This window comes from Trichechus manatus, unplaced genomic scaffold (assembly GCF_000243295.1).
Source record: "Trichechus manatus latirostris isolate Lorelei unplaced genomic scaffold, TriManLat1.0 scaffold00001, whole genome shotgun sequence".
NCBI lineage: Eukaryota > Metazoa > Chordata > Mammalia > Sirenia > Trichechidae > Trichechus > Trichechus manatus.
In genome coordinates, this window is record NW_004443937.1 from 24,802,387 (window position 1) to 24,819,939 (window position 17,553).

General features: G+C 44.8%; 1 protein-coding gene across 5 annotated transcripts; it reads left to right on the plus strand.

Moving 5' to 3' along the window:
• Positions 1 to 602: 602 nt before the first annotated feature.
• Positions 603 to 17,260, plus strand: CCR9 (C-C motif chemokine receptor 9). Of its 5 annotated transcripts, none has more exons than XR_002823116.1 (4): positions 637 to 740; positions 3,371 to 3,743; positions 8,109 to 8,153; positions 14,439 to 14,663. XR_002823116.1 is itself a non-coding variant. In XM_023726293.1 (4 exons), the coding sequence occupies exons 3-4, from the start codon at positions 8,133 to 8,135 to the stop codon at positions 15,758 to 15,760; spliced, it is 1,110 nt and encodes a 369-aa protein (XP_023582061.1). In that variant the 5' UTR covers positions 637 to 740; positions 3,371 to 3,743; positions 8,109 to 8,132; the 3' UTR covers positions 15,761 to 17,260. The 5 variants fall into 5 exon arrangements, 4 of the variants coding, with proteins under 4 accessions (XP_023582052.1, XP_023582061.1, XP_023582069.1 ...); XM_023726293.1 differs by lacking the exon at positions 14,439 to 14,663 and adding an exon at positions 14,672 to 17,260; XM_023726284.1 differs by lacking the exons at positions 3,371 to 3,743; positions 14,439 to 14,663 and adding an exon at positions 14,672 to 17,260 and having other exon boundaries at positions 603 to 740.
• The last annotated feature ends 293 nt before the right edge of the window (positions 17,261 to 17,553 follow it).

The window sequence follows — 17,553 nt, forward strand, 5'->3', positions numbered from 1 at the left end:
ACCACATACACAACTTTCTAGAGCAACGCTCTCCAATAGAGCTTTTCATGGTGATGGAAATGTTCCGTAACTGCACTGTCCGCTACGGTAGCCACTCACCCCATGAGACTATCGAAATGTAGCTAGTTTAATCAATTTAGTTAAAAAATTTAATTAACTTTAAATAGCTGCCTATGACTAGTAGCTACTGTATTGGACAGCAGAGCTAAAAAGCATTCAGGTACATCTATCAAGGCCAAAAAGTGTTACATCGTGATGGAAGGTGCTGGGGTAGCAATCTCATGCAGGCCTGTTCAGATAACACCACCCGTGGACATTTATAAATGCACACCTTCACAAGCCCGGCAAGGCTGACTTCTCTCAATTTCCCCATTCCCTGCAAGCAGCAGCGCTCTCTAGGAAAAGAAATCGCTCTGAGATGATGTGAGTCTTCAGAGGCAATGGTTTTCCCTTAGCCCAGCAGTTCTCAGCTTTTCATTTCTGGTTGCAGATAATCAACGCTGCTGACTGCTAGAAGCAGCAGCAGGTGACTCCCCACCCTCTCGGGTTACCCCACCAGTGACAACACAGCCAGGGTGGCTTTGCCTCCCTTCCGCTGTTTTGACAAAGTGATTGCCTACTCAGAGCTCAGAGAAGGTCTGCCCCTCATCTCAGGCAGAGCAGCCCAGCCCTTCCCCAGAGACTGGAAGCTGCTGGGGGCCTTCTCTCCTGGAGCCTCCTGTGCTGCCCTCCAGCCAGCCGTGAGTATCACCCTCCCTCCCCCTCCGCCCTTGTCCCGGGGTCTGTGTGCTCAGTCATGCACTGCTGCAGTGGCCTCCAAAACCCAAGCTTTCATTCGTTTGTTCACTGACATGGACACCAACTAGGCACCAGGCACTTTGCTAGAAGCTTCCAGGGAGGCAAATGTGAATTGGGTGGCGCCCTGCCTAGACTTCCAGGATGAGTAAGAAGACTCCCCCTCACCTTCCCCCCACCCCCGCCCCACCACACACACACACACAAAGCTTAGTTCAGGGCAGTCTGTGATTTTTACTTTAAAGGAGTGAGGGCAGGTGTTTGGGGAGACGTGACAAGAAGGTGGCCAGGGGCTGAGAACATGAAGCCCCCATGAGATCCTCCAGTCTGAGAGAGCCTCCGGTCTGAGAGACCGCCCCAAGGGAAGGATGATTTTGGCAGCCTTCTTTGTAGCGGTGAAAAATCAGAAACAACCAAGCTTTGCGTCAAGAGGTGACTGAGTACGTGAGCTGCGGTGTATTCAGGTATACTAGGCAGTTTTTCAATGGGATGGCCCAGCTCTGTGTGGAGGTGGTGTGGAAAGCGGCCTGTGAGAGATTGTTCAGTAGAAAAACAACGTAGAAAATGGTATGTGTCGTAAGATAACTTTTCCATTAAGAGTGTGTGTGTATGTGTGTGCACACGAGGTTGTGTTAAACAGAGAAAAATTCCAAAAGGGTGTGCCTCAGAAGGTGAACAATGGCTAAACTAGAAGAGGGTTTTTATCTTCTTTTGCGTGTGTGTTTGCACTTTGGGGATTGTTTTGCATTGAGAAAATATTCTTTTATGATCAGAAAAACGCTGAGTTATTTTAGGTTAACTGACTCCTCAGTGAGCACCGCTTTGCCCTTTCAAGCACACCCGCCCTTTTGAGTTGGGCGTTCGCTGACCCGAAGGTGAGAGGTGGCTGAGTGCTGAACTCAAAGGCAGCCCGTGCAGCAAGAGGCCACAGGAGCATCTCCTCCCTCCCCCTGCTGAACAACGACCACAAAAACCCAAACCAGGTGCTGTTGAGTCAGTTTCAACTCAGGACAACCTCATGTGTGTCAGGGTAGAACTGCGCTCCATAGGGTTTTCAATGACTGATTTTTTGGAAGTAAATCACCAGGCCTTTCCTCCGAGGCTCCTCTGTGAACGCAAACCTCCATCTTTTGGTTAGTAGCTGAGCGTACTAAGCGTTTGTACCACTCAGGGACTCCTTTTGCTGAACAAGCCTAAGCTATTTCTCCATTTCAGCACTTAGAGTCTCAGAGCCTCTTTATTCCAATATCTCCTTTTCTGTCCGGAAGCCCCCTTGCATGCACCCCCCCCTTGCAGGCTCGCATCAAGCTCACGCAGGCTTTGTCAGGCTGGCCTGGACCCAGTGTAGTGCCTGTGGGAGGGAGGTGGGTGCCTGCCCCAGGCTTGGAGAGCACGTGGCCTTATAGGCTGCACAGATCCCCCACACTCTGCAGGGGAAAAACCGAGCTACAGAAGGTACACGACATGATTCAATCCCCGAGTAGCACATTGGACAAAGATCAAAGTCAGGACCTATGTGTCTGGCTCTTATTAGTATCCTGTGCCCTGGGCCACTGTAGGCAGCAGGGGTTCGGCCGTGGTGAGGGGCTGTGTCCAAAGCAGGCACTCCGTGCTGAGTGTCATGGTGGTTACTTAAGGACAACAGAGAATACAAAAATAATGGTTGAATAATAATGGAGTCTGCCAACACGTTACACTTATGGATGGCAGAGAAGCGTTTCCAGCCAGGCTGACTTTTCTAATGGGCATATTTCACTCTTGGAGAAAGGAGCTCTACTCTGAGGCCCTCCACATACCCCACATTTTCTGGCTTTTGTGCCTTTGTTGATATGCTTCCCTGTCCTGGAACAATGTCCTCTTCCATCATCACATTTCCACATTCTTTCCAGCCTTCAAGGGCCAGCAAAAATGTCACCACCTCACAGAAGCCCTCCTGGATTTTCTCCAGTGCTGGAGACATGATTCTCTCCCAATTCCTGCAGTATCGCATAGCATTTACCATTGTTGGTATCTACAGACATGATTACCCACTGGACTTGACTGTGAGCTTCTTGGGGACATGGATCATGGCTCAAACACTGTTAAAGCCAAGCAGGTGTATTAGGTGCTAAAGGCACATTGGATAGGTGAGCACCATGGGCTGAAGAATGTTCCTGCATTCTCGCATAGTTCTCTGCATTCTGCAAAGAGCACTCACACACAGCAAGCCCTCGCAGTAGGCTGGGCTATCGCACCTATTTTACGGATGAGGAAACTGAGGCTCCATGGGGGCGTTTACTTCTTACCAAGGTCCTATGGCCAGAAAAGGACAGACCAGACGTGGCCTTTGACTTCTGGTCCAGTGTGCTTTCTCCCCTACTCCAGCTCCCCACGCTGCAAACACACGGGTAGGTGTTTCAGAGTTGGGTGTCCACAGCACCCATATGAGGCCACCATGAGCAGCAAGAGGAGAGGTTTGGGGCAGCCTTGAGTCAAACGCCAGGTTACTCCCGACAGACAGTTGAGAGATTCCTTACTCTCCGTGTGTTTTGTCATGTGTGGGGCTTTTCCTCCCTTCTGTTTTTCCCTTTCTCAGGGGTAAGAAGAAAAATGAAAGCAAGCTCTGAGACTTTGCAGCTGGTGGAATAACATTTTCTAAAAGGATTCTGACAACAATTGGAAAGAAATAGATCACAAGGTCGTCCGGGGTGTCTTTCGACCGTGACAGTAGGGGCCAACGTGTCTTCCTCTTCCTCCTTGGCTCTTTCTGAATTTTCTATCAGCCTGAACACATTGACAATGGGAGCACGACAAATCTTTTTCAAAAAACTAGCTTGGCATCTCGACGTTGCAAAAAAGTGTCCTCTGCGGCAACTTCAATTATGAAATTGTTCTTTCGGTGCTAATTGCTTCTCATGCCTAGCTGGAGTAGAGGACAAGTTCCTCCTTTCAACGAGATTTGCAAACAGGTATGCTGAACGGAAGAGCATAGGGTTTCTGTTTTTGAATGCTGACAAGCTATTTTTACGATCTCTCTTAAAATAAAAATTTACGTACAAGGTAAAACATTTAAAATAGTTTGCAAAAGCTGAAGGGAAAAATGAAAGTCTTGCTCTTCACTGGTAATCATTGTTCAGGCTCCTTCCAGAAAATGTTTCAGTATTAATCAGTAGTGAAGTGTATATCCTTACACATGTATATTTTTAAATGATCACTCAGCATAGTCTTTTGCACCCTAAATTTTTCCCTAATAATCTTGGTGACCTCTTTGTATTAGCGTGAAGTCTACGTGATTCAGTTAGCGTATTTGCCAAAAGCCCTGCAAAAATGTGTTACTTTCATAATAACCCAGAAAACAAAATCCGTTGCTGTTGAGTCGATTCCAACTCATGGAGACCCTATAGGACAGAGTAGAACTGCCTCCAAGGGTTTCCAAGGAGCGGCTGGTGGATTCGAACTGCCGACTTTTGGGTTAGCAGCCGTAGCTCTTAACCATTGTGCTACCAGGGCTCCACTTCTATAATACAAAGCCATAAAGCATAGTATTTCTGAAGCTAAATGCCAGAATTTTCCAGCTACAGTGAAGTTCGGTTTGTGTCCAGGCAGCTGGTGTGAGATCCCGGCCAGCAGCTGGGGCTGCTCATTATTTATGCTACCTCAGCTCTGCTCTTGGCTTTCTTGTGTTTGGGCTTTTGCTTTGTTTGAGGCTTCTCATCTAAGAACCAATCTCTAAGGCACTTTTTAAAAACTTTAGTAATTTTTTATTTGGATATAATTTCAAACTTAACTGAAAAGGTACAAGAATTGTGTATGGAACTGGTCTGGACCCTTTATGCTGTCTCACCAACTGTTTTCACTTTGTCCCATTGGCTTTATCATTCTCTCTCGCTACATACATCCGTACATCTATACAAAGACCAAACCTGTTGCCGTTGGGTTGATTTTGACTCATAGCGACCCTACAGGACAGAGGAGAACGGCCCCATAGGGTTTCCAAGGAGCAGCTGGTGGATTTGAACTGCCGACCTTTTGGTTAGCAGCCAAGTTCTTAACCACTGTACCGGCAAGGCTCATACATAATATATAATATAATATAACATAATATAATATAAAATATAATATAATTTTTTTTCCCCTGAATCACTTGAGAATATGCTGAAAACATTGTGCTCCTTTAAGGTGTAGTTCCTAAGAACAAAGACTTTCCCCTATAAAACCACAACCCAATTAGCAAAATCAGGAAATTGAACGTTGGTACAATAACGTTACCTAGGTCATAGTTCATATTACAGTTTCCTTGATCTCCTAATAGTGTCCTTTACAGTTACCTTTCCCTCCACTCCAGGATCATGCATTGCATCAAGCTGCCAATCTCTTTAAACGAGTTGCCATCAGGTTGACTCTGAATCACTCTGTGTGTGTCACAGTAGAACTGTGCTCCATAGGGTTTTCAATGGTTGATTTTTCAGAAGTAGATTGCCAGACTAATGACCAACCTTCCACTTAGCAGCTGAGTGCTTAACTGTTTATAACACCTGAGGACTCCAATCTCTTTAGTCTCTCTTAACCTGGGACAGTTGTTCCGTCTTTCTTTGTGGCACTTCGACCTTGATATTTTTGAAGAATATCAGCTAGCTCCTTTGTAGAAAGTTCTCCATTTGGGGCTTGTCTGAGGCTTCCTCTCTGTTAGACTTAGGTTAGTGCTTTCCGTCAGGATATCAGTAAAGGATGCCAAGCTATGTCCTTCCTCCTCATTTTGCCCTTTTTAGGTCGTCTTGATATCATTTTGCTCTCATGCCAATGACACTGGGTTTGAAGAGTGGTTTAAGTTGGTATCCTCTGGATTTCTCCACATTAATTATTCGGTATTTGTAATGAATATGTAATTTTGGGAGAGATCCTCCAAGACTAAGTAAATATGCTATTCCTCATCAGACGTTCACCCACCGATTTTGGCATCCATTGACGATTTTCTATCATTTCTTCCATATTTATTAGTTGGCACTGTAAGGAAGAACTTTCTCTTCTCCTCTATTTATTTCTTTATTATTTATATCAGTGTGGATTCATGAATTCTCATTTTATTGAATGTGCCATAATCATTACCATTATTTGATGCTCAAATTGCCTCAGACTTGGCCAGTGGGAGCCCAATCAAGTTGTTGCGTATGTCTTTTTTATTTTTTTTTTCTGGCCCCTATGTCTTTTTGACAAGTCCCCATGATCCTTTGAGCACTTCTTGCTTTCTGGGGCAAAAGCTGTTCCAGGTTCATCTTGTGCTTTCCCTGTTCCAGCTCTGGAATTCAGGCATTTTTCCAAGAAGCCCTGGTTCCTTTTGGAGGAGAACAGTATTGAGAAACCAAAGTCAAGGAACTGGGAGCTCATTCTACTGTGTGTCATTGCTCTTAGCCCCTCTCAGTAGACAGAGCCAGGAAATATGTGCTTGAAACACACACACACACACACATCTATATTCTATCTATCTAATCTAATCTTTAAAATAATGAGCTCATACTAATTCCTCAATTCCAATATAACAACCCAAGACCCTCCAAGGCACTTTGAGAGGCTGCTGGCCAGAACGGTACAAGGAAGAAGTTCTGGCTGCCTTCTGACAGCCAGTTATGAATCTGAGGAGTGAAGAAAACCAGAAAGTTTTCATTATACCTTGTGGGTTTTTTTGTTTGTTTGTTTAACTTTAGCAGCTTTATTGAGATGCAATTGACTTATAATAAACTGCAAATATTTAAAGTGCAGAATATAAGTATTGACATATATACACTTGAGATATCATCATACAATCAATATAGTGAACGTATCTATTACCTCCAAAGGTTTCCTTATGCCTTTTGCGCCCCTCCCAGGCAACCACTGATCTGCTTTCTGTCACTATAGATTAATTTTCATTTTCCAGAATTTTATATAAATAGGAATGTACAGTATGTACTCTTTTTGCCTGACTTCTTTCACTTAGCATAATTATTTTGAGGTTTGTCTGTGTTGTTGCTGTATCAATAGTTTGTTCTTTATTCCATTATGTGGATATTTTATTCATCTATTCACTAGTTGATTAACATTTGGGTTGTTTCCAGGTTTGGGTTATTACAAACAAAGCTACTAAGAGCGTTTGTGTGCAAGTGTTTGCGTGGATATATGTTTTCAATTCTATTTAGTAAATACTCAGGGGTGGAATGGCTGGATCATATGGTAAGCATGAGTTTAACTTCCCAAGAAACTGCGAACTGTTTGCCAAAGTGGTGATGCCACGCATTATATTTTGAAAACTACTATACTTCCAGAAAAGCAGGGTAGGTCATGATGTTATGGAAAGGAAGCCAACAGGTTAGGTTTGGATTTATGAAGGAGAATATTTGCTTCTAGAACCTTGAGATGTGGAGTTGGATTTGTTTCTTTGGAATATACTTGCTAGGAGTATAAAAGGAAATGCCAGCTCTGGCACAGAGATCTTCCGTGAAGGGAGTAAGCTGTTGTTCCCTTGGTTATAGAGGGGTGAGCTTTAAAGAGACTCAAAACACATAAAAATAGCAACAGAGATTTATTCCAGTCAGCTCTGAGGCCCTTTGCATTAGGGAATGTGAATCCTCCTCTTCTTTGGAAAACAAGCCTAGGACTTCCTTTTCCTGCTGGAGTCTTAGGGTGAATAGAAAAAAGTGCCCATCTTTCTGACCTGAGCTTCCTGATGGAGCATGCAGATCAGGTAGGTGCTGGAGAGGGACCCTAACAAGAGTGACCATGATTACAGTTACCTAGAGAAGGACCCATGCAGAATTAGGGGGCCTAGAGTATTCTCAAATTGACCACATCATCCTCTTATCATTATCAAGTCTCTTAGCTGATAAAATGGAGGGGATGGCATGTGGGGCAGGGGAAGGGAAAGGCATTCATCAAAACAGAACCTGACAGAGAAGTTGACACAAGAGGAGAATGAGCTAATGTAAAAAGGACATCCTGGGAAAAACTTAAAAGCCTCAGTGGCCCCATCACTGTTCCTCATCCGTGGATGGGAAAATGCTCTAATTATTGTCTAAGTAAAAAGAAAATGAATCCTAGAATCTGATGACTACCAGATTCAAAGAGGTGAACGAAACCTTCAAATGAGAGATTTCTTTCATTTCTATGTCAATTACCAAGATGATTTGAAATCTAGAATATCTGACTTGATATTAGTATAACATGGACTCTAACTCTTGCTTGAGATTTTTTTTTTTAATGACCATAAACAGATTTAATATTTAATCTCCATCTTTTGGTGTTTTCTGGTTATTGTTCATTTACAGTCAAATCATCTTTTGATTTTTATCCTCTCTTTCCAGAAGCAGGCTTGCATCTGACCCACCATGACAACCACAGAATTCACAGTAAGTACAGCCATCCTCCTCAGCCTCCCTAAAACTCACATTCCTCTTGCCTTTTTTTGAGTGTGGAAAGGAATCCATTGTGGGGGAAGGATTTCTCCATTTGGTTTCCCAGGGTAGGATCTCGGTTGAGAAGCACCAGGATTACAGGGCAGTCATTGCCCAGCACAGAGAGCTTTGCATACATGAAGAGCCAGAGGTGCTATGGGTGTGTTGTGAAGACAAGAGGAAAATGCTATTTTAAATTTTATTAATAGCTGTCTTAGTTATCTAGTGCTGCTATAACAGAAATACTACAAGTGGATAGCTTTAACAAAAAAATTTATTCTCTCACAGTTTAGGAGGCTAGAAGTCCAAATTCAGGGCGCCAGCTCCAGGGGAAGGCTTTCTCTCTCTGTTGGCTCTAGGGGAAGGTCCTTGTCATCAATCTTCCCCTAGTCTAGGAGCTTCGCAGTGCAGGGACCCCAGGTCCAAATGATGCGCTCCGCTCCTGGCTCTTCTTGCTTGGTGGTAATGAGATCTCTCTCCTTTCTGCTCTCTTCTCTCTTCTATATCTCAAAAGAGATTGACTCACGATACAACCTAATCCTGTAGATTGTGCCTGCCTCATTAACATAACTATCTCTTATCCTGCCTCCTTAACATCATAGAGGTTAGGATATACAACACATAGGACAATTACAGAGGACAACTACACAATACTGGGAATCATGGCCTAGCCAAGTTGACACACATTTTGGGGGACACAATTCAATCCATAACAGTAGCTAAGGATTTTTATGACTTTTAAGTAGAATTTGCTGAGTTCTATGTGTGTCTGTTTTGAAATTCACACAAAAGAGGGCAAGGGAGAATCCATTTCATTTGTTTTTAAAAGACTCAAGATGAACAGATTAGTTGTATTTCTCGCATAACACTAAGAAGGCCTTACAAAAACACATAATGGCATATATTTCTCTGAAAGAGATTAAGAGCCTAACAAAAATTAGCGAGTAAAGTCATTACCCAGGGAATCATTTATGATTTTATAGCTAACACTAACCAATTATAGAATTAAATCAAATTCTTATGCTTTTGTTATGTTCAGAAGTGGCTTACAAACGTATCTAAGGGTTTGCTTTTCTCAAAGGGAAAGTCTCAGTTTTACATACAGATCATTGAAATCAAGCTTTCTTAGTGAAGCTAACAAACTCTCCTTCATAGTACACTGTTGGTTTATATGATCTATGGAGAGTGGTGGTTGAAATAGTTTATGTCAAATAAATTACTCATGATATGCTAATGATTCTTTAGCATTACATATTTATAGCTACACAATTGCATATACATATTTAATTTTTAAAATTTTTCTGTGCCAGCCGTGAAAGTTTACAGAGCAGATTTGTTTCTCATTAAAAAATGTATACACAAATTGTTTCGTGACATTGGTTGCAATCCTCACAATGTGTCAGCACTCCCCCCCCTTTTACTTTCCATGCCGGGTTCCCCATGTCTGTGAAGTAGGTTGTCTACTTTTTCTGACAAGAACTAGACCTATTAGTTTCTTGCCTCCCCAGCTGCCTCCGTCCTTCAGTTAGAATCTGCCTTTTCCATCACTGTAGGAACAGAGCCAGGTCTGCTTCTGAGCCTGACTCATTCTGTTTCATTTGGGATCTTGGAAAAGATCCCCCTCTTTGGTCTTTCACACACACACTGGGCTCTGTAAGGCAGTCCCAGATAAGAGGCAAAATCACCCGAATAATGACCTTCTGTGCTCAAAGGTGTCTAGCATGATTGAGATGGAAAGGAGAAGGGACCTCTGTGGCTCGGATGCCTGATTTTGGTGGACAGTAACAGGCACTTCCCGCCCTGCTCTCCTCCCCTCTCCTCCCCCTTCCTCTCCTCCCCTCTCTTCCTCTCTCTCTTCTATCTCCCCCTCTTTAAGGTGAGGGCTTTAGGCCATCCTCAGGATCAGCTTTAGTGCAAACAGTTTCCCTGTCATCCCTGTGTACCTCATCCCTGTCCCATCCAAAGGCCTGACTTGGGCCACGGTCTGGCAAGCACAGGCCTCTCAAACTTTTTGATGTTTTGGCCCATTTCTATTGTCAACTCTAATGATGTCCTTTGGAAGTTGTTTCCTTGCTTGGAACTTAGAAGTTGTTCAGTAAATATTTGTTGAATGAGTGAACGCATTTCAATATTTATTGCCTATGAACGAGAAATAAAGAGTGAACGTTTCCCAAGCCTGGGATGAACACGCCATCTTCTTAGTCCAGACAGGGAATGAGATAGTTGCATTTTCAATGAAACACCGTTCTAGAGAGGTACAGGCTCCTGTTTACCCTAACAAATGGTCACTCCTCATAGCTGAAGAAGGAACCGGGTCTAGTTCATTCTTTTGCTCAAAGTGGATCTAGGTTGCAAATAGTGGTAGCAGAAATGATTAACGCACTTGGCTGCGGTTTGAGTCCACCCAGAGGCACCTTGGAAGGAAAGCCTAGTGATCTACTTGGGAAAAATCAGCTATTGAAAACTTAATGGACCCAAAGTTCACCCTTCAGCCAAAGATTAGACAGATCTATAAAACAAATAACACACGCGAGGAACGTGCTTCTTGGTTCAATCATGTGTATGAGACCAAATGGGCAACACCTGCCCAAAAGCAATGACAAGAGGGCAGGAAGGGACAGGAAGAATGGACAGATGGAAATGCGGAACCTGGGATGGGGAAGGAGAGAATGTTGACGCATCATGGGGATTGCAACCAATGTCACAAAATAATTTGTTTATAAATTGTTGAATGAGAAACTAATTTGCTCTGTAAACTTCCACCTAAAGCACAATTAATAAACAGAAAAGCAAACCCATGGAGCACAATTCTTCTCTGACACATATGGGGTCACCATGAATAGGAGTCAACTGGACGGCAACAGGTCTCTGTGAGGTTATCCCTCTGTGTCAAGTGCGCCCTTTTTTGGATCCCTTCCCTTCCTCTTTCTCCTTTCTTTCGTCCTCCTCACACTGGCCTTAAAGCCGCCTGGCGTGGGAGGAGCACTGGTTTGACAGGCCCGTGGAGCAGGTACTTCCTTCCTTCTGTGAGCACCTCCGGGCCCTCACAGCGAGTGGGGTTGCTGTTAGCTTCTCTTACCTCACCAGTTTGGCTCAGGTTCATGTGAGAGTCTACTAAAACCTTTTGGGGGGAAAAAAAACTGTTTTAAAAGGCTCGACAAAAGCAGAGTTTCCTCCTGAGTCATTGTACGCAGTCATAGTTGATGCCTGCCCATCTGCCTGGCTTCACTGACTTTCCTCCACAGGTCGTCCTCCCAGCCTCTTAAAGCTGCAGGACGCCCATTCGTTGGTCTCTGTGCTCTCCATAGTCTTCCCTCCATCCCAAAGCTCTTCCTTTCACTTAGTCTGCTCAGAGCCCACCTCTTCTGGGATTACCTTCCTGGGGGCCTCAGAGCCTAGGGCCCCAGGCCACGACTGCACCAGGCTCCCACCTCAGCAGAACTCTTCCTGGCATCTTGACTAAGATATGTGTCACCAGATCTGTCCGCCCACGCAACTGGGTTTCCAGACAATGGCCAAAGCCGGAAGGGAACTCTTTAAACGTGAACTGTGGAGGTGTCAAGTCTGGGGAGTAACCACATATAAAACGGGAGAGGGGTTTTCCTCAGCTCTTCCGAGTAGTGGGCCATTTCAGGATAGCTGCTCTGAAGAGCCTTCTCCGGGATCTGGTCCCCTGGGGTCTTTCTCTTTGTGGCAAGACCTTCCCTCGGTCACATCTTAGAAGTGGAGCCAGGAGTAGATTCCAGCTTTTCTGAGTTGTCATACAAGCTACCTCAGGCTGTCCTCCTGAGGTCCACCTGCTACTTCCTGCCAGCCAGGGACCAAATAGGATAGACTCATCCCCTTAGCTCTTGGGGTGTGCTTCAGGATTCAGGAGACAATAGCTTCCTGATATCACTGCCCTTTATCAGCCAACTCAAGGTCCTCTGATATCTTGATAAGCACTCCACAAACATACATACAACAGGTCTCATGTTCAGGTAAGTTTGGGAAATTTTAAAACAAAAATCAGCAGATTCTGAAGGACTTCTCAGAGCCTTTACTATGCTAATGTGCAGTTAAAACAAATTATACAGGGCTTTTAGGGGGCTTTAATAGGCTCATGAGCACTGTGAATTTCAAAGGAGATACAATATGCAGAGATTTTCAACTACTTTAGCCACTGGAATTCCACCCAAAACAGTCTAATCTATTAGAAGCAGATGGAAATTATATTAAGACAAAGAGAGCTATGAGTTGGAATTGACTCGACGGCAATGGGTTAGACAAGGAGAGAAGTCTCGGGGTGATGCCAACGGTTAAACCCTGGACTACTAGCTGAAAGGGTGGTGGTTCAAACTCACCCAGAGGTGCCTTGGAAGACAGTCCTGGAGATCGGCTTCTGAAGGGTCACAGCCTTAAAAACCCTCTGGAGCATTTCTACTCTGCACACAGGGTGTCGACAAGAGTCAGAATTGACTTCAGGCAGCTAACAACAACAGCACAACATAGAGAGAATACAGCTAATAGAACCCTCACGGAGAATATTTTATTATTTCAATAGAATATTGAAGTATATCAACTAAATATTTATATTTAATATTTAAAACAAAATAAAAACCTGTCGTGGGTTTGGGGCAACTTGCAGTCCAAATGAATGCAGATTAATTTTACAACAACTGTCACATATGCCTGAGGAAAAACAAGGGTAGAGATAGGATTTAGAAGGGACTGTCCCTTAGGGGAAGGGAGGGAGACCTGGTGGTCCCTGGTAGAACTTGGGAGCCCTGATGGGAGCCCTGGGATGGGGACTGGTGGGAAAATGCAAGTGTTTGAGGATCTGTGGGTGGAGGCTTTGGGACAAGACATTTGCAGGACTGACTCACGCCTCCATCCCTGCATTCCTCCCCATCCCTGCATCCCTCTCCATCCCAGATTATGATCTGTCTTGGTTATCTAGTGCTGCTGTAACAGAAATACCACACGTAGATGGCTTCAACAAATAGAAGTTTATTCTCTTACAGTCTAGGAGGCTAGAAGTCCAGATTCAGGGAGTCAGCTCCAGGGGAAGTCTTTCTCTTTCTGTTGGCTTTAGAGGAAGGTCCTTGTCATCAATCTTCCCCTGGACTAGGAGGGACCCCGAGTCCAAAAGACACGCTATTCTCCTGGCTCTTGTTTCTTGGTGGCATAAGGTCCCCCTGTCTCTCTGCTCGCTTCTCTCTTTTATGTCTCAAAAGAGACTGACTTAAGACACAACCCAATTTTGTAGATTGAGTCCTGCCTCATTAACATAACTGCCGCTAATCCCACTTCACTAACATTGTAGGGGTGGGATTTATAACACATAGGAAAATCACATCAGCTGACAAAATGGTGGACCATCGCACAACGCTGGGAATCACGGACTAGCCAAGTTGACAGATATTTTGGGAGGACACAATTCAATCCATGACATGACTCAAGTCATATGCTCATGTCTCAGTATTCTCAGCTCCGGCACTCATTTCCTCTCCCCCAGCAGGAGTTCTAGGATGCCTTCTGGGGCTCTGGACGGCTTCAGGGCCAGGAACTCACGGGAACTGTAACCAGGGGTACGTTTGCATGTGTGTGTGTGTGCATGTGAATGTGTGATGGGGGTGTGTGCATATGCACCCGTGTGTGTGCATGTGCGTCTGAATGTGTATGGGTGTGAATACGTGTGTGTGCCGCATATAAGCATGAGTGTGGCACGTGTGTGCACACACGAGTGTGTACAAACGTGTGTGTATTGTCTGTGTATGTGTATACCAGCGGATGTGTTTGTCAAGCCTGGCCTCATGGGTGTGCCACTTGCGTGATTTAATGCTTGCCGTCTTGAAATTCTTAATAATTTTAGAACAAGGAGTCCTGCAAATTAGGTACCCGGTCCTGGTGTTTATGTGTGTGTGCCATGTGTATGTGTACACGCATGTGTGAATGTGTGTGTGTGTGTGTTAGTGTGTGCATATACGTGTTGGTGCTTCCAGAGGAGAGGATCTGTAGCTTTCCAGAGACTCAGAAGGGTCTGTGACCCAGGAAAGTTTAAGAGCCTCTGCTGACCTTTTTGGGAGGCTGGAGAGGAGAAAGGATGATCAGAATCATTCACTTAGTTTGATATAAACTTAGTGGTCCCAAAGCACTTTTTCCTGTCTAGTTGTTCATTTCTTTGCCTGCATCCTCCACCAGCAGGTAAGTTCAGTGAGAGCAGGAACTATGTCTAACTTATTCACCACTGTTCTTTAGCACCTAGCACAGTACCTGGCACAAAATAGGTGCTCAAAAACATTTGTCGAATAAATGAAGATGCTACAACCCAAGCATATGCTGCCAGAATTACTACTTCTTACACGTATGTTTCTTTTGTCTTACCACAGACCTTTTGGAGTTGGAAGGGTCAGGTGGTCCCTGCCTCTGCCATCAGACAGGACCTCCAAAAGATTGTCCTTGACTTAATGCTGTCTTGTGTCCCATTGCAGAGCCTTATCCTTAATATGTCTGATGAATACAGCTATGATTCAGCGTCCTCCGAAATGTACGAGTACATAAACAACTTTGCTGACTTATTCTGCAAGAAAAACAATGTCCGGCAGTTTGCGAGCTATTTCATCCCACCCTTCTACTGGCTCGCGTTCATTGTAGGGACTTTGGGCAACAGTCTGGTCATCCTTGTCTACTGGTACTGCACAAGAGTGAAGACCATGACCGACATGTTTCTTTTGAATTTGGCGATTGCTGACCTTCTCTTTCTTGTCACTCTTCCCTTCTGGGCCATTGCTGCTGCTAACCAGTGGAAATTCCCGAGCTTCATGTGCAAACTGGTCAACAGCATGTACAAGATGAACTTCTATAGCTGTGTGCTGCTGATCATGTGTATCAGTGTGGACAGGTACATTGCCATTGTCCAGGCCATGAAAGCACAGAACTGGAGGCAGAAAAGGCTTCTGTATAGCAAAATGGTTTGTTTCACCATCTGGGTGATTGCAGTTGTGCTCTGCATTCCAGAAATCCTGTATAGCCAAGTCAATGGGGAACCTGGCTTTGCCGTCTGCACCATGGTTTATCCTAGAGATGACAGCACGAAACTGAAGTCAGCTGTCCTGACCCTAGAGGTCATTGTGGGGTTCTTCCTTCCCCTTGTGGTCATGGCTTGCTGCTACACCATCATCATTCACACCCTGCTACAAGCCAAGAAGTCATCCAAGCACAAGGCCCTAAAGGTGACCATCACTGTCCTTACTGCCTTCCTTTTATCTCAGTTCCCCTACAACTGCATCCTGTTGGTGCAGACCATCAATGCCTACACCATGATCATTTCCAACTGCACCATTTCCACCAACATTGACATCTGCTTCCAGGTCACTCAGACCGTCGCCTTTTTCCACAGTTGCCTGAACCCTGTGCTCTACGTTTTTGTGGGTGAAAGATTTCGCCGAGATCTCATGAAAACCCTGAGGAACTTGGGATGCATCAGCCGGGCTCAGTGGGTTTCGTTCACGAGGAGAGAGGGGAGCTTGAAGCTATCGTCTGGGTTGCTCGAGACAACCTCGGGGGCTCTCTCCCTCTGAGGTATCTTCTCTGAGGTAGATGGTCCTTTTGGAAGTAACAAGAAATAAAGGCTCACCTTCCCCACTGAGGGGACCAGAGAGAAACTGAGGAAGAAAAAGGAAATGAGAAAAGTAAAAACAACGCAGAAAGGGATGAAGCTGAACGTTATAAGTCAGAATTTGCCACACCAGAGTTTTCAAAGCTGACTGGCTACCCCAGGAGACCATTGTTCCCCTCTTGACTGCAATACCTGTGACTTTCAAGGAGGGCTAATGGACAGCACCACAGACCATGCTGGCTTTGCCTCCTGCCTGAGCATTAATACATCTGCCCTCTAGAAGAAGGGCTTGATTATCTTGGTGTGCTGGGAAATGCTTGGCTTCAGGTCTAATGCAACCCCTAGAAGGAAACACAAGAGCCCTGGCCACTGTCATATTCCACAGAAGCAGAAAGTTTCATGGAAACATCTATCTTTGGGGAATTTCTATCCTAGTTTGGGGGCCTGCCTGATAACCATGCCGGGTCTTATGGATTCTCCAAGCAGCCTCAGATATAACTCCCTTTTGGCATCCTTCTTCTGTTCTGGGCCAGTAAGGGTTTTTGTTCCTGCTTTGAAACCATCTGCAGGACTGGTCTGTGATGTCCTGAGCAGCTGACTACATCCCCAAGTCACCTGATCCTGTTGGCTCCCCTCACATTTCTGTGTCCTGCTGGAGGTTCTGTGATTCCACACCTGCTGTAGGGTTGATCTGGGTGCGGATCCAGCTTGTCCCCTGATGTTATGTCAGTGGCTCTCCCGGCACATGCAGGGACATCGACAATTGCATTGGCAGGAATAAGCCCTGGCTGTTCTCGGCTCACTCTGCCAAGCTGCACTGTTGCTGGTCCACTCCATCTGCTGCCTTATAAAATGGGTTGGTCCTACTGAGCCTGTTCCTTCTGGAGCTGCTGGAAGGCTGTCTGCCTCCATGTTTCTTCTCCTTTTCTTACTCTGTAGTGCTAACATTTCCAAAAGCTTTCAAATTAGAGATTAGGCTGAAAAAAAGAAATATAATTCACTTTTGCTTTGTGGCTTTCTTTTAACTACTTGGCCAGTTTATCATATTTGAAAACATTTCACATATTTGGAAAAGTCCTTTTTAATGGATAATTAATACTCTTCATTGCTTGTCACTTTCTGCGCCCTGTCTCCATATTGTAAATGTGTGCAATCAAAGATCAAATAGCCATGTTAAGAGTGCGAAGAGTAAGAGACTGGATAAGGAAATAAAATCTCCAATTATGTTAAAAGCATCTTGGGTGACTAGTCTGTTTGTTTGTTTTTTACCCCTCTCCTCTGGCCAAATTTATTTCCCAAGGTTTTCCTAGTTAGTCAAATAGAATTTCCAAGGAGGATTATTTGAGCAGCATCACTAACTACCCCTGGCTTTGCCACTTGCTCTAGAGGAAGTGTTCCATTCTCCCAGTGCACTGTGAATTTCTAACACCATCCCTTCCGAAAACCAAAACCAAACCCATTGCTGTTGAGTCGATTTCACTCATAGTGATCCTATAGGACGGAGTAGAACTGCCCCATAGAGTTTCCAAGAAGCGGCTGGTGGATTTGAACGGCCGACCTTTTGGTTAGCAGCCAAGCTCTTAACCACTATGCAAAAAAAGCATTGGATTCTGCCATATAATCCTTTTTCTCCCTGCCCACCTCCAAAGCACTATTGTTGTTGTTGTTAGGTGCCATCAAGTTGGCCCTTGACTCATGGTGACCTCATGCACAAGGGAACAAAAGGCTGCCCAGTCCTGCACCATCCCCATGATG

Bases quoted from the DNA above. Each gene is read 5' to 3' on its own strand.
- CCR9 (XM_023726284.1), top strand. From the start codon at position 8,133: ATGACAACCACAGAATTCACA. The intron at 8,154-14,671 runs GTAAGTACAGCC...GTCCCATTGCAG, and splicing joins TGACAACCACAGAATTCACA to AGCCTTATCCTTAATATGTC.